At 37.8% G+C, this 16,636-nt stretch overlaps 1 protein-coding gene across 1 annotated transcript in view; it reads left to right on the forward strand.

Annotated features, from left to right (window-relative positions):
- Positions 1 to 16,636, forward strand: part of LOC136871696 (NBAS subunit of NRZ tethering complex) — a 297,103-nt gene that overhangs the window by 77,059 nt on the left and 203,408 nt on the right. The window contains exons 14-17 of the mRNA XM_068227188.1: positions 12,559 to 12,680; positions 12,763 to 12,855; positions 14,373 to 14,689; positions 16,255 to 16,465. Of these exons, the coding sequence (XP_068083289.1) occupies positions 12,559 to 12,680; positions 12,763 to 12,855; positions 14,373 to 14,689; positions 16,255 to 16,465 (743 nt within the window). The remainder of the gene's footprint in view (positions 1 to 12,558; positions 12,681 to 12,762; positions 12,856 to 14,372; positions 14,690 to 16,254; positions 16,466 to 16,636) is intronic.

The raw sequence follows: 16,636 nt of genomic DNA on the forward strand, positions 1-16,636 counted from the left end.
TTTGTAGACGTGGCATGCTTCTGCGACAGTAAATATAAGAAAAAATATTAGAAAAACTGATTTATTAAAATAAAAGGTACAATAATAATGCACCAGCATTATGTCTCTCTTCATCCAGGACTTCATTTTGCACTATGGACTTTCTATACTGTTTCAAAGAGCATCTAAACAAGCTGTAATACGTTTAGCGAGAGTTTTCAAGTTACTGCTTTCATATTATTATCTCCGTATCATCTAAGCACAATACATTCTTATCAATATTTCAACTTTAGTCTACAAAACACACTTTGTACTCACCTAATATCACAGTAAAACCACAGGAAACTGGAGAATAACCAATAATTTAGCAAGAAAAGCAAAACATGCAAAATGAAAAAGTGAGGTTAGATTGGACAGCTGGTTACAAAGCCTAAAGTATAATCACATATATGGCTACAAGTTTTGCAATCAATTACAGTCACAGCAAAAACTATTACTTTTACTAATAACTCACTGATATGACATAGTATTATGTAAATAAATAACAGAAATATTGACTTACCGGCTGAATAAACTTTGTGTGCTGCTATTAGCTATCGGAAATGCATTGTGGTTAAAATTTTGACCACAAAAAAACGCGGGCGCTTCTCTCTGATGGCCGTACTGAAAACTAAGTGTGTGATGTTTGGGACATCACTGTATATTTTTAATTATTGAACTATATATTTAATTGATAAGATGTATATATTTAATCACTGATAGGTCATTTTTAAATTAATATGTATATGTATATGTGTATATATATATATATATATAGGGTTTTTATCATCCATTTCAATCATCATTTCATTTCTTTGTATCGCGGCTATAACGTATTCTGAACGAACAAATTATTGGGTAAAGTATTTCAACATCACGCATATTTATAACTTGCAGTAAATTTTCCAATAGCCGTTGTGAGGTGACCAGAGTCAGCAGGCTAATTTCAGCCCAGTTCCAGGAAAAGTACGTCATCGAGGTTACGAGAGATATTACCCTCTCCACCTCATGAAGAGACAGTTGATACATTATTAACACCCACTTTTCAAACTCAGCTTCGGGACGCTTTATTTCAGCGGGAAAGTTCAGCCTATGTGAATGAACGTAATGAAGCAACGTGATGGATGCACAGCTATACATCGGAGAAGGGATGAGACCTCTAATCTTACTGGACCATGTGATATGGATGATGGAAGGAGACTTTTGAACCGATAAATACCACCGACAAGGGCTGGAGAGGACATTCGGACTTTCGGACTTTCTCATTTATATTCTTATTCATACTCTTACTACGATTCTACGTCTACACATCGGAGAAGATTTTAACTTAGTTCACTTCGCATCTGAGTATATTCTACTCAAAAGTTACTCTCATTGGGACTTGTTATCTCAATGACGAGAGGTAGTCAACGGGAGACCGGCTTTGACTAGTATAGGGCAGGAGAGCTCTTATTATGAATTTAGCTACGCTACTGTTCCGTAATACGGAAGAATACGAATGTATTCTCTCCATGAACATAACCCATGGTGGTTTTGCACTTAAAATTAGGACTCATTACGACTTTATGTAAGGAGTACAGTAGGAAGTGTTAAGGACAGGAAATGTAGAAGTAGGACTGGAATCCAACAACAGAGAAGGCAGCCGGTACGAGATCCACATATCATCAGCTTCAAGACAACAGAGTCTACATATGGTGAGCTTATGGCATAAGTTACTGCAAGTCTTCGCGCAACAGTTCATTTTAAAAATTAATTTCATTCAATTTTTCTTTTGCTTCCGTAAGTTCAGATGTCGTTAAAACGCCGTTACGTCACATTTTTCATCTTAATAAATAGCTGTTCTAATTTGTATTTTATGAAATGATTATTAATGATCCTTAAATTCCAAGTTAGTGTACTTAATGATTTGTGTTCCATTCACCTCACCCCTGGGAGTTTTTTTGAGTCTCATTACGTATTATTATTATTATTATTATTATTATTATTATTATTATTATTATTATTATTATTATTAATTATCTACTTTTGTTTTCAAGCCATAAGCTTGAAGACTGGCGCCTTTGGGATACTGTTTATGGAGAAACAATGACATATCATTTATTTATTTTAATATTAAAGTGACCCGCCACGTTATAATTTTGTCATTCATCTGTGGGCCAAGTGGGTACGTCACAAGTGTTCTAGCTGAACATTGATGATGATAAGGTTGAGTTTTGTAGCTAAATACAATATACAGTAGAGTACCGCTCATCCGACCTTCGCTTATCTGACATTCCGTGTTATCCGACACTGGTAGACTTAATTTGAACTTTTGGTGGAGACTAAATTCAGGGACACCCGGAGCACTGGTCTGACCGCTGACGAGTAAACGGAAGAAAGTGATTGTTTCTATGGAAGACAAGTTGAGTGCATTAAAGAGACTGGACAAAGGGGAAACTCTTCAAAAAGTGGCTTCAGGTTATGGTGTTGGACGTGTTACAGTGGGAGACTGGAAAAAAAAAGAGGGAAGAAATTGAAAAGTGGTGCTCTACCAGAGCAACAAGTGATGCACTGAAAATTAGAAAAACAATGAAAAGATGTGAGTACGAAAAAGTAAGTGAAGCGCTATTTCTTTGGTTCACTCAACACCGGGAAAGGGGCCTGCCAATATCTGGCCCAATTCTGCAAGAAAAGGCGGTGTATTTCCAGAAGGAGTTTAATGAAGGGGACCCTAATTTTACTGCCAGTGTGGGGTGGCTTGACCGGTGGAAAAAACGGTACGGCATTAGGCAGCTTAATATCTGTGGAGAAAAACTGTCAGCTAAATCCGATGAGGTTGTGAAATTTAAAAAGGAATTTCAAGAAATAATTCTTGCTGAAGGATTAACCGGTGATCAGATTTTTAATTGTGATGAGACTGGGCTAAATTTTAAGATGCTGCCATCAAAAACTCTCACAGTCCAAGCCAAGACGTATGCACTTGGCTACAAGCATAGTAAGGAAAGAGTTACTGTTCTTGCCTGTAGTAATGTTACTGGGAACTTAAAAGCAAAATTGCTTATGATTGGTAAAGCAAAGAAGCCTAGGGCTTTTAAAAACATTTCTGTTAATGCTCTTCCAGTCCATTACATGAATCAGAAGGCTGCCTGGATGTCTGCTGACATCTTTAAAGACTGGTTTTTACACAGTTTGTACCAGATGTAGAAAAATTTCTAGCTTTGAACAATCTCCCAGCTTGCATCCGGGAGATAGTAGGTTCGAATCCCACTATCGGCAGCCCTGAAAATGGTTTTCCGTGGTTTCCCATTTTCACACCAGGCAAATGCTGGGGCTGTACCTTAATTAAGGCCACGGCCGCTTCCTTCCAACTCCTAGGCCTTTCCTATCCCATCATCGCCATAAGACCTATCTGTGTCGGTGCGACGTAAAGCCCATAGCAAAAAAAAAAAAACAATCTCCCTAGAAAAGCACTTCTACCACTAGACAATGCTCCATCACACCCAAATGAAGAGCAACTTAGAAGTGGTGACATCAAAGTCATGTTCCTCCCTCCTAACGTGACGTCATTATGCCAGCCAATGGACCAAGGTGTGCTGGAAACATTGAAGAGGAAATATCGGCGGAAACTCCTTTCATCCCTGATAGAGGAAATGGACAATGGCAACGACATGATAGAAAAGTTAAAACAAATCAACGTGAAAGACTTGGCATATTGGATAGCGCAGTCTTGGGAAGAAGTTGAAACAACGACATTAGCAAAGTCTTGAACATATTGTTGAGTGAGGTTGAACATCGAGAGGTGGTACAAGAAGACATGGAAAATATTGTGCCCCTACTGAATTGCATTCCTGGCTGTGAGGATGCTACGACTGAAGATGCGAGTGAGTGGTGTGCACAAGATCAGGTGTTTGAACTAACTGATCCTGATATTATTGATTTTGTGAATGCTAATGGAAATGAGGATGATGATTAAGAAGAACGAGGCATTGCAGAACAAGAGGAGAAAACAATGACTCACAGTGAAGGATTAAGTGCATTGGAAATGACATTAACCTACATTGAGCAACAGCCGGAAGCAAGCGCAACGGAGGTGCTGATTTTTCGTCGATGGCGGGATCTCGTAGCAAGAAAACGTGGATCAGCAGGCAAGCAGACATTGTTGACAAGTTTCTTTTCGTAAGACATTTGGAATGCTTTCGTTCAATACTGCATGCACTGTACAATTGAACTGATAATGCAATAAATAGAGTACCGTAAAACATGTCATTGTTTTAATACTAGAGTACAGCCTTCCTGTTTGTTTCAGTTCATTTTCAAAGTTGTTCTGTATTATCCGACATTTTCGGTGATCCGACATACTCCAGGTCCCGTTTAGGTCGGATAATCAAAACTCTACTGTATATTCAACCTTATCCGAGTTAGTTAATTAATTAACCACTATCCTATAAAGGGTTAAACTGTGAATCAACATTAATTGCATGCAGTAACGGATCTTAGCATTTTTTTGATGCGGCAGGGGTTGGCATTTCTAAAGTATGAGTTGGCTGTTAATTCGAAATCAAGTTATTTGAAGTCCGATTTTTGCTTCCCAATGACTTAGAATTAACAAGGTTTTACCATATCGCAAAACTAACATCCGAGTTCGCTTTTGTGTCTGTTTCAACTATATACATTGCACGAAAAATAATTATCCACCACCGGTCGTGTTAATATCCGCGTGTGGAAAGTGTTTTAGATGTTGAGTGTAAGGAATTTATAAGTAATTTAGGAGAGGATTCTAGTGATGCAAGAGAGAACGAATCTTTCGATCTACAGGGAATCGAGCCTACTGCAAGTTCAGATTAATGAAATGCCTAGGCCTACTTGATAATATTCATGGCAAATATATTTTATAGCAGTGATAATGTATTTCTCAAATATGTTCAGGTAAAGCAGCTATGTGAATAAATTTACACATTCATATTTGCGTAAAGATCACGTGGACATGGCGGAATGGTATGAAATGTTTTTATGCCTATGTTACTCTTTAAATGGAAGGAATTTTATTTCATTTAATTTTTTTCAAAATGAGCCTTCCTATAATTAGGGTGCGGGGATTAATCGGCGACGGGGATTATTCACGTAAATACGGTACTCAGATTTGTATTTAATAACAACTACTTCTCATTCAGTAACAAAATCTATCACCAATTAAGCTTGGCTATGGGGGACCCCAACTCAGGGATATTGCCGATATCTATATGGATAACATGGAAGAATCTAAAATTAAACCAAATATAGAAGGGCTATGCCTTCGGTTGAGGTACGTAGATGATACGTTGGTAATAATAGACCACCGAAAAAATAACTACAAAAATTCTAGAGTTTTTAAACAGGGTAGACAGTTTCATAAAATTTACCAAGGAGGACAAAAACAATGGTTCATTGAACTTCCTGGATATAAACGTAACACATACAGACTTTGGATTTGACTTTCAGATATATAGAAAACCGACACACACCCCAATTACAATAAAAAACTATTCCCTTTATCCAAAATCCCATAAACAGGCATCCTTTTTCAGCCTAGTTAGTACAGTTTTCAAAATACCTTTATCACCAGTTAACTTAAAGAAAGAACTCAGATTTATAAAAGAATTAGCACTGATTAACGGTTACAAAAAATAAACAATTAATCGAATCATTAACAAAGTAAAACTTAAACTGGCCACTAATCTTACTCCAGAGAAAACTAAAAAATCAAAATATGCTACTTTCACCTACACTAATCCTGCGATTCACCAAATTACAAATCCTTTGAAAAAACAAGATTTACAAATAGCATTCAAGACACATAACACTAACAGAAATATATATTCAATCATAATACAGTTATTGCAAATAAAGCTGGATATCAGGGTTCTGGAATATATAGATTAACATGCACACAGTGCAATTTTTCATATGTTGGCCAGACAGAGCGTAGTTTTGTCACAAGATATATGGAACACTATAACGCATTAAAACATAATAAGTATTCTGTAATTGCTAACCAGATGAAAGAGGCCGGCCATCAATTCAGATAATATCTGTCTGTTAGGTCATCAGCCCAGAGGCTGGTTGGATCCTCAAATAGCACCACCAAAGGTTATGCGGTTATAAGGAAACCACAAAAACCAATGGCAGCACCAAAATGAGGCGTACTAGGCAAGACGAGGAGTGAGGTAGTTTGCCATTGCTTTCCTCACTGGGTCAGAAAGTGCTATTGCAGCATGACTGACCCTATGAGCAACACCTTTCATAACATTCAGATGCACTAATCGTGCTCTGAATGCCATTACTCAGCACCACCCATACCCCAGCAGCTTCCATATTGTCACAGCCATGGATGAGACTGGGACTTCGGTGAAAGCTACACTTTACTCTGGCCTGTGCCAAGAGATGGATACAAAAGTACTGCATCCATCAAGAAATGGCAGCAGGCAAAAGATAATAAGAATTGAAAAAGGAAAGTTAATGACCAAATATGAAAACATTTATATTCATTTAAATGAGTACGTAAATAGGGGAAAATAAACCTAAATGATGCAATCGAAATAAAAAGCCCATTAATAGAACAATTACCAAAATTGCTACAAGCTTTCAAATCAGAGAACAGTAAGTAAAATTTTTAAAATTTTCAACCATAAATCTTCTAATACGTCAACAAATACAACTCCCACCTTGAATATACAAAGAGACCCCCTTCCACAAGTTAAGCTAGCATCCAATACCAAGCCCACACCCCCTTCCCCTACGTCCCCTACTTGTCCTCATGTTGTGCCAGTACCCAACGCTCCGCCCACAGTTCCTTCTCCTTCCCCACCTACTTGCCCTCTACCACACCCACTCCATACGTATAACACAAGAAGTAAGAACACGACAAATAGTCTCAGTACTGCAACAAGCACAGCTAGACACTAAAGCGTGAAAAAAAAGGGGTAAGTGATGTTTCAACCTTAAGAATCTATAAAAACAATTACAAATCATCATACTCATAACATTTTTTTGTTACAGACATATTCATCCATAACGTTGCAGTAAACAGCACACCAACAACTAAGTAACAAATATTCGTGTCCCTTTTAACCACATTTCAATAACAAACAGACCAGTAAAAATTGGCCAACTCAAATCAGTTGGGGATTGGTGAAGACTACAAGTATGACGCATACAACAGACTACAAACCTCTAATGATCCATCTTTTAATAATGGTGTAATTCTCATTTAACGAGAATATATTGCAAGTTTAATCTTCTAATTCATTAGCCAAATCTTACAATTTAATTGGCACATTACTATGGCTTGGACATCAACTTCTTGTGTTTAACGTCTAGTCTATTATAGACCCATTTTAATTGTTGTTTCTTCCTATTTACTTTTTATATAGTAACGATATTTTATTGTGTAACAACCTTTTAATGAACAAATAATTGTAAAATAAGGTTTATTATAAACACTCAACCTTGAGATAATTGTACAAAATGGCTGAAGATGCTCGACACAACGAGCAAACCATGTCCCATTTAATGTTTGTATTGTAGTAAATGTCCTTTTAGAGACAATAAACATTTTTATGTATTGAATAAGGTGGACAAGAATTTGTAACTATTAGTAGTAAGTTCAATATGGGCTAAAACATGAAATTGGTCTTATTGATAGCTTGTGTCTTGAATAATATATAGATATCGGTGGTTGTCTTGAACAGACTTTTAGCGAGGTACCTCCATGGTTAGTTCCACGACCGGATATACGTCCAGATGTACTGTGTGGACCCAAGGTGAACACGGATTCCTCTGTTTATTGGAAATATTTCCATGCCTTCGTTCACCATTATCCGGCTGCAGTCCCAATGGTAAAAGTACCGCCTCCTTTGCAGCTTCATCCGCAAGTTTGTTTCCCCCAATGTCAATGTGGGCTTAGTGCCAGCATCACTTAGTCTGACTAGAAGATCATGAATCTGCTGCACCAGTGGGTGTTGCAAGAAACATGTTTCAATAGACTGCAGAGAAGTCGGTACACATAAGAAAATGGTTTCTTTCGTCATCCAGTGCAAACTGCAGAGCTTCTAAGATGGCGTGAAGCTCTGCAGTATACACGCTGCATACACTAGGAAGCGAGATCTTCATGCTCATATCATCAGTGACGAAAGAGCAACCAACATTCGGTTGGAGGCTGCTTCTCATACATTTGATGTGAACCTGAGTTTCTTTGCTGCAGTCCCAAAGCTTGTTGACGTAACATCCTAGGTACTGGTATTGGTGAACTTTAGCGATGGTGTCATTGCCGAGAGTGAGCTGTGCATGGACTTCTTTCTGTTTACTGATGACCATGAACTGAATGCCTATGGGAATGGTGATGAAAGTGGACCTGAGCCAATCTTTTGGTATTATTCCAGTCGAGTAGATTTTGTTGAAAAGCTCTGTCAGGTCAGAGTACTGATTCCTCTCTTGTCCCAGAATTGGAGGAGTTCTGCGTATACTTTATCAGGCCCAGGAGCCTTCCCATTCTCCACTTAACAGATAACATGCCACACCCCGTACTTTGAAATAGCAGGAACTGTGTTCACCTTGTTCACACCACATTCTTCAGGATTCTTGTTTATCTTCAACCCTCTGCTGCTGCCTGCCACGTTCACTATGTTTAATAATACCTGAAGGTCCTCCCCCCTGTGCATGGGGGTGGTAGAATAACACCCATGGTATCCCCTGCCTGTAGTAAGAGGCGACTAAATGGGGCTCCAAGGGCTTTGAACTTTGGAGCTTGGGTAGGTGACCATGGGGCCCTTTGCTGAGTCCTGGCATTGCTTCCACTTACTGTACCTGTGCCAGGCTCCTCACTTTCATCTATCCCATCCGACTTCCCTTGGTCAACTATTGCTCTTTTCTGACCCCGACGGTATTAGAGCAAATGTACAATATAACTATTTATAATAGTTTATTTAAATCCGCCTTGATCAATACACTCATTAAATGGTTTAATAAATAAATAATAAATAATGTTTCTTTCATTTAATGAGTGTATTGATCAAGGCGGATTTAAATAAACTATTATAAATAGTTATATTGTACATTTAGACCAGTCAATACGGACCAAACACAATATTAACCTATCATGGTTAAGTTTATTAACAGGTATTAGAGCACTCGAGGCTTAGGGAGTCTTTCATTTTCACACCCTTTGTGGCCCTTGCCTTTCTTTGGCCACTACCTTCATTTTTTGAAGTGTCGGATCCCTTCCATTTTTTCTCTCTGATTAGTGCTACATCGAGGTTGGTTGCCAAGTTGTACTTCCTCTTAAAACAATCACCACCACCTTTCATTTTTTATCTCTGATTAGTGTTATATAGAGGATGGTTGCCTGGTTGTACTTCCTCTTAAGACATTAATCACCACCACCACCACCACCTAAAGGTCCTCTGAATTGTCTGTGTCATCTGCATAATGGAGGTTGTTCATTCACTCCCCGTGTCAGCCTATGGTAGACAGTACTTGTAGAGCTTCTGCAAGGATAGCCTCTTGAGTAAATATGGAAGAGTAGAGGTGATAATCAGTCTAGAAAGCCAAGAATAATGGCCGAGAGGATTCATTGTGCTGACAACACGGCACCTCGTAATGTGCAGGCCTTCGGGCTGAGCAGCGGTCACTTGGTAGGTCAAGGCCCTTCAGGGATGTAGTACCATGGGGTTAGTTTAGTTAGAGATAAAACAAAGTCTTGTTGAACGCCACGATGGATATCTTCTTCTTCTGACAGGTTTTCCCCAAATCTTGACTGCTGCTTTCTGACCCGAGTACAAGTTAGTAATGATCTGCATGTTTTGGATGTCAAGTACAATGTTCTGCGTAATCTCCATCATCTTCCTGTGCTGGACTTTGTCAAATGACTTTTCATAGTCCTTGTTCATTTCTAAGCAATGCAGGGTGAGCATTTGCATGCACGAAAGAGCGTCTCTAGTCCCAAGACCATTCCTGGATCCGAATTGTGTTTCATTTATCACTTCTTCGCACTTAGTGTCGATCCTTCCGTGAATAATCTTCGAGGATATATTGAGGATATGGCTCCCTTAGACTGATGGTTCTGTGCAATGTGCTTCATCTTGCATTTGAGTTTTTGGGAAAGTTATATAAGTGGACCTGAGCCAATCTTCTGGAACTATTCTGGCCAAGTAGATTTTGTTGGAAAGCTCTATTCAGGAGTTTGAGGAGCTCTGCATGCATTCCATTTGACCCACAAGCCTTGCAATTCGTCACTTAGCAGATGACAAGCCACACCTCATCCTTCACACCATGTTCTTCAGGTCTGTCATTGCTGAACAGTTCTTCTATATTTGATATGTGACTAATTTGTTCCAGAAAAATGATCATTTGGGATTTTGGATTATGTATCAGAATCTTTGTTTGCATTAGACATAAATACTATATTTACTCGTGTATTAGATCCCCTCGTTTATTAGAACCCCCCACCCACCCTGGCTTTTCGAGACGAAGAAAATGAAAAAAAAAATTGCATACAAGATCCCCCAACGTAATTCATCAGAGAAGGACAACGATTCTGCTTTGAAGCAGGTACAAGTCTTACTGCAGCTCTGAAGACATTGCTGCACACATTTGTGAATAATTTTGTCCGTACGACCCACACAGTGAAAACACTCATCGAAGTCACGCAGTACATCTGTGTTTCATAGTTAAGAAATGTCTGCCTCCGTAGTGTAGGCCTGGTGCAGCTCTGATGACGTCGCACAAATAGGTGAATAGTTTCATGTCCGACTCGTGCATTGCAAGCATACATCATTCATAACTACATGTCTGTGTTTTGTAGTTAGGAATGTCTGACAGCGTAATGGTTAGCACAATTAGCTGCCATTCTCAGGAGTCTGAGTTTGATTCCCAGTACCGTACTGCCAGAGATTTACGAATGGCAGGAAGGTAGATATGCAGTAAAAATGGTACATGTAACTTCCCTCCACTGGGGGCGTGTCTAAAAAGAGCTGCACCACCTTGGGATGAGAAAAATAGTTTAATAGTTGAGAAATATTTGCAGCTGTTGCTATTAATATAGCAGGCGAGATCAGTAACAAAGCGATCATTTAATAGCTCATAACTCAGGCCAATTTAGGTAATTTTTGGAGAGAAGTAAGTTTAAAACATGATAAAAACTATCCAATTATAACAGTTGTTTTACTCGCCAATGTACCTAACAAATAATAATAATAATAATAATAATAATAATAATAATAATAATAATAATAATAATAATAATAATAATAATAATTTTATGTCCCCACTTACTTTTAATGATTTTCAGAGACGCCAAATAAAACATACTAGGGTATGCGTTAATAAACAAAATGGAGACAGTGAACGTACAAAATTAAACATTACGATTATAAAATGTGTTAGCGCCACACCTGTAGATATCCATAAATACGGCAAACTTTCCTCTTATTTATTTTTATTCTTTCCTTCGTGGAACTTTTTGGCGTTATCCGGGCAATATTACCTAATCTAAACAATGCGGTCTCTCTTATCTCATTTACAGTTGTTTAGGTAAATCCTGATGTGATAACAAGCATGAAAAATACTTAAAAATAAGGATCTGGCTTTCGAAAGCCGCAGTCATGAAAGGAATGCTTCCATTCACTATGTATTACGTTTGGAAGTACAACTCATAACATACGCTAGTTATCAGCTGGTGGTTTGGTATGCTTTCTATAGCACGGCTTTGTTCGGAAGGAGTGGCCTGTGCTATTCAGACACCAACTGGGAATATCAGAGACCATCTCCAGAAACCATTTGGGAATAGATTCACACTGTTTGGACTCTATAGTCAGGAACAAAACTATTTTTAAAAGGTTCAAAAAGACAGGACCTCGAATGCTCTTGATTGCAGTGCATGGCTGACAAGATGGCAGTGAAGATGACATCACTTGGAATGACGACACGCCGGTAACAGGGAAGTTGGCGGCACAAGACGATCATTCAAATGAAAGCAGTGATCAGATTTACTGTGTGGTAGGCCTATTGCTCAACTGATGGAGACAAATGACTGGTCATTAAGTTATTTTGTATCAGTATTGCATAATGTGATAATACGATGCCCTTATCCCTTTCCTCTACGGGGTGGAGTGTGAAGTGAGATGAATTTTCATAGTTAGTTTTTACGACCGTATGCCCTTCCTGACGTCAACCTCACCAGAGGAATTAATGACATGAAACAAATGACGTGATATGAGTAACTAAAAGTCACTCTATTTACTTTAAATGCAGGCTGAGTTTGTTAAAGAATAGTGTAGAATGTTTACATGTACAATTTATAGCTCTTTATAGCCTAGAATGTGTTCACTGCATAACATTTGAGGTTATCGCATATTGGACCCCCTTTACTTTTTTTGGCTGTAAAAGTGGGGGAGAAACAGTGTCTAATATGCGAGTAAATACGGTATGTGTTTAACAGAAAGTTAATTAAAAGTTGAAAAGTGGAAAGTTAATTTGACCCTTAGTGGGAGGTTTTGTTATTCCTCATTTTCATGTTTTTACTTTTAGGGACTGATGGTGGTCACTTTGTTCTTCGGTCTCCGGAGGAAGAGGACGATCTATCACACCCTCTGGATGAAGAATCTGTCAAGCAAAATGCTGCTAGGAGAATGAAGGAGTTGTTGTCAAAAGTAGGTTTTAGCCATTTTTTAACAATTAAATGCACGAGGATAAATAGTTATTTTTAACTTAACAAATGCAAAAAAATTTCAGATTGATGCTTCCATTTTGACAGAGGAACAACGTGAGCTGCTGCGTTACAGACGCAAACTTTTACGGTATCTTGACATGCTACGAACATATGAGGTATGCTCTTGTTAAGTTACAATCTGATGAAAAATTACTACTGTTTAGGCTCCTCCAAATCACTATATTTACTTGTGTATAGTACAGTGTCTTTCCTTAAATATGAGTTAAATGTGAGTCTTAAAGTCTGGTTACATGCTTTACATAAAAGATAACATCTTTGAAACTTAGAGTAGCCCAGAGGCTATAAACAACCCTAAGAGACAGAATTAGATCTAAAACCTTTGTGAAGGATGAAATGGTGCTGGGCAGGTTACACTACCAGTTCACAGTTGGAGTCCAATTATACTTCTTTTCATATCCCCTACAGGTCCAGATTAAAATCAGATGAATATGGGAAAAAATCTGTACAAAATTTTATATTCTCAATCAGTCAACATTAATTCTAACACTATTTTTTTCATTGTGTGGTACTTTTGGAAGCTCTTGTTGGGATAGAGTCCTGGGTTTGTTAGACAGGTTCCAGAGAGAAATGACTTGTCCCTTCTTTCACCCTTTACTTTCCTGTTTGAACATAAGGCATAGTCTGTTGTTTTCATGTCCTTTCTGCTGTTAATGGTGTGTAGTTTCCAATTGAGATAAAAAAATAATCAGAATCATGACTGTAACATAACTACTTGAATATCTTGTCAGTATGCATGCCGCAGCTAGTAGATGCCATGTTGCTGCAGAACGTAAACATTGTTCTGTAGATGATGTGTTCCCAGGGATAACACTTCTAAAACGAAACAAGTGAATCGTAAAACTGTGCATAGAAATAGTTATACTCTACACAAGGTAGAGAATGTCCACCATTTTCCATAAATTTATGTGAAATCTAACCTTGATGGTTGGTTGAACTAGATCCGACATAGGACTTCAACTGTATATTGGTAACGGACTCGAGTCTGATTGGGGACTCCAAAATGTTAGGCAGATGAAAGATGGATACAAGAAACACTTAGTGAATTCTTTGCTACTTAAGCAACTTACAGGCTGTCCTCCCTTGAAATGAGTAAATAAAATCAGACAGTTTGTCATGAGTATCAGGTTACTGCTGACCAAAGGTCATAACATCCAGCAGTAAATTGGTAGTGACTGGTAATTCTGGTAATTGAAAAAGAAACTGAGAAAGCTTTTAAAGACAGCTTTCCTGGAGGAAGAACAATATTTAAACATGGCAAATAATGTCCTCTCCATTATTTGTTATGGCATTCTGACATTCTGTAGAGAAATTGCCATACTTTGCTTAGCTTTCTTTTGTATAAAAGAACTACCTACTATAAAGTATGAATTAAGATGATTTTTCACTCTTCGTATTGAAATTTGTTATATGATTGGATAGGCCTATAATCCTTAATTACTGCCAATTTTTGGATAGACTAAAATTCATATTCCACTTGCTAAACAGAGTTTGGTCCTTATTGAATGTATTCCTTCTCTGTAGATGGATAATCTTTGAATACTGTGTTATTTTGTTTGATGTTAACTTGGAAGAAATGAAAATGAAAAGTTTGTATAATTTTTTCTCCCCCCAGAAAATTGAAGGAGAGGCCCGATTAGCTGAAATAATGTATAACTCTGCATTTTATGACAAATTTCGTTCAGAGTCTGTCATTACATCTACGGTGGAGTTTGCCCGTGAAGGGAGATGGTATGCTGTGAAGACTATGTTCACATATCATGGTGCAGCTGTGTTATCTCATTGGCTGCCAGTTCTTTCCAACTTCCCTGAAACATCTAATCCATATGATTATGAGCTACTGTTACCAGAGTGTGATTCAGATGGTTCTGTAATGCCTTGGGATCAACAACAGTTGCGAGAGGAAGATTGGAGTGAACGAGAAGATTTAAGGTAAGTATCAAATGTAATAACTCTGTTCATGTTTCTGGGGTTTTGTCGTTATGTGCTGTGAAGGAGTTGAATTAATTCCTGATTTGGAAAAAGGTTTAATTTTTATGTGACAGATGTAGACAAAAATAAATAATATTAACATTCTGTATTTATATTCTGCACTTATCCTTCAAATTTAAGTAAGTTCTATATTTACCTGTGTAATTTTGCCTCTTGCAGAATTTTCCCACCCTTAATTTTGAATTGGAAGTTAGGAGGAAGTTAAAAAGTCCTGTCATGATAGTGTGAAAGTTTTCTGTCCTCAGTGTGTTTTCTATTTATCTTTTTGCAAGATCTGCAGTCTTGGAAACATCTATTGTTTCAACAGCTAGTCATCAGTTTGTAGGCGGCGACTGAAAAGCACCAAGCGGCAACACTGCAGTAACAGGACAGCTTGGTATCCTACCCATAGTGTTGGTCTATGCACGCATCACAATTATGCTTGAAGTAACCACATGTGAGACGTGCACTTGGTCTGTTACCATATACCGGTCTCTGTGCTAATTATTTTTACATACGTAAGTGAATAGTGGTTAGCAGTGGGTAAGGAAAACAGGAGTTCAATGCTTATTTTGAATTGGCAGTGATCGCATTTGCAGAAATTAATGGCAGTTGTGCTACATCGCGTGAGTTTTGTGTAGCCATCGTGTATGTGCTACTGGTGTAAGCAAAAAGAACAGTTGCAGTGTGCCAAGAAGACAGCCATATCATTTCAAGGACCAAAATGAGGCCAGTATCCAGAAATTGAAAAAGAACTGTCTGAAAATGAATTATGCAATGGTGGCTATTCAACTTTGCACAAAATGCTACAGTTAAAGGTGCTGTAGCCTGCACCAAAGTAATATAGGAATCTGGCAGTGTAAAGTAAGCAGAATGTTTCATAAAGAGGAACAACCTTTCTCTCCAAAGGAGGATATCTCTTTGCCAGCTATTTTGGAGGGACCCTACTGAGAAAGTGGTGGAATTCCATCAATATTGCAGATTCAAAATAATTCACTTAATTTTCCCTGTTCTATTTTTTGAGGTTATAAAATGCTAACTAACTGAATGAGTAAATACAGTTGTTCATAATTCATCTTGTTATGCTTGTTATAACTTATAATTACAGGTACTAGAAATCTAGATTCAAAATTACCAGCAGAAACAAGTAGATCCTTACCATTCGCCATCTTGTCAAACATATCATTATGGCTAAACCTAATATGTACTCCATGACCTGACAGCTAGAACCTTAATATGGAGATCTATTTCTGGTTGACCTCTTCCATACTCCAATGTTTTCACTTAAAAAAGGATAAGAAAAAATCTGAATCACCTGATAGTTGAGCAATTCTTCAAATAATTATAAGGTCTTGGAATTTAATAAACTTAAAAGTATTTTTTTCCAGATGTATAGTGTTGACTTCTAACTCTTTTATTGAAGGATACATTATTGTAAAAGTGGTCATAGTTGCGATAGTTGCTGTAGTAGTAAACAAATGCTACATGAATGGTTTGTTTTGTTTCTTGACTGCGATCTTTTGCAGACAGGCTCTAGGGGTTGAAGAAGACAATGGTGAAGAGTTTTTATATGAGAGTGATTCTGACTTGCGTCAGTTCTGCTGTCCCATCCTTTCTATCACTTCTGAACTTCTGTCTGAGTGGTACAAGAACCGAGTATACCAAATTGAGAGCCGTAGTTGTATGGTGGATCATGCTCTTACGCTTGTGAAACTTGCTCAGGCTAGGAATATTGGAGTAAGTATAATGTTATGGTTTCAAATTCATCTTAAAGAGGTAAATATATAACTAAGTATATAGTCATAGGAAAAGGGGGCATGACACTGGTCTAAGGGAGTGTTCAGTTCTTAGGAGCTAGTACAGAGAAAGGTGTTGGCAGTATGAAATAATAGATGTTATTTTTAAAAT

This window comes from Anabrus simplex, chromosome 4 (assembly GCF_040414725.1).
Source record: "Anabrus simplex isolate iqAnaSimp1 chromosome 4, ASM4041472v1, whole genome shotgun sequence".
NCBI lineage: Eukaryota > Metazoa > Arthropoda > Insecta > Orthoptera > Tettigoniidae > Anabrus > Anabrus simplex.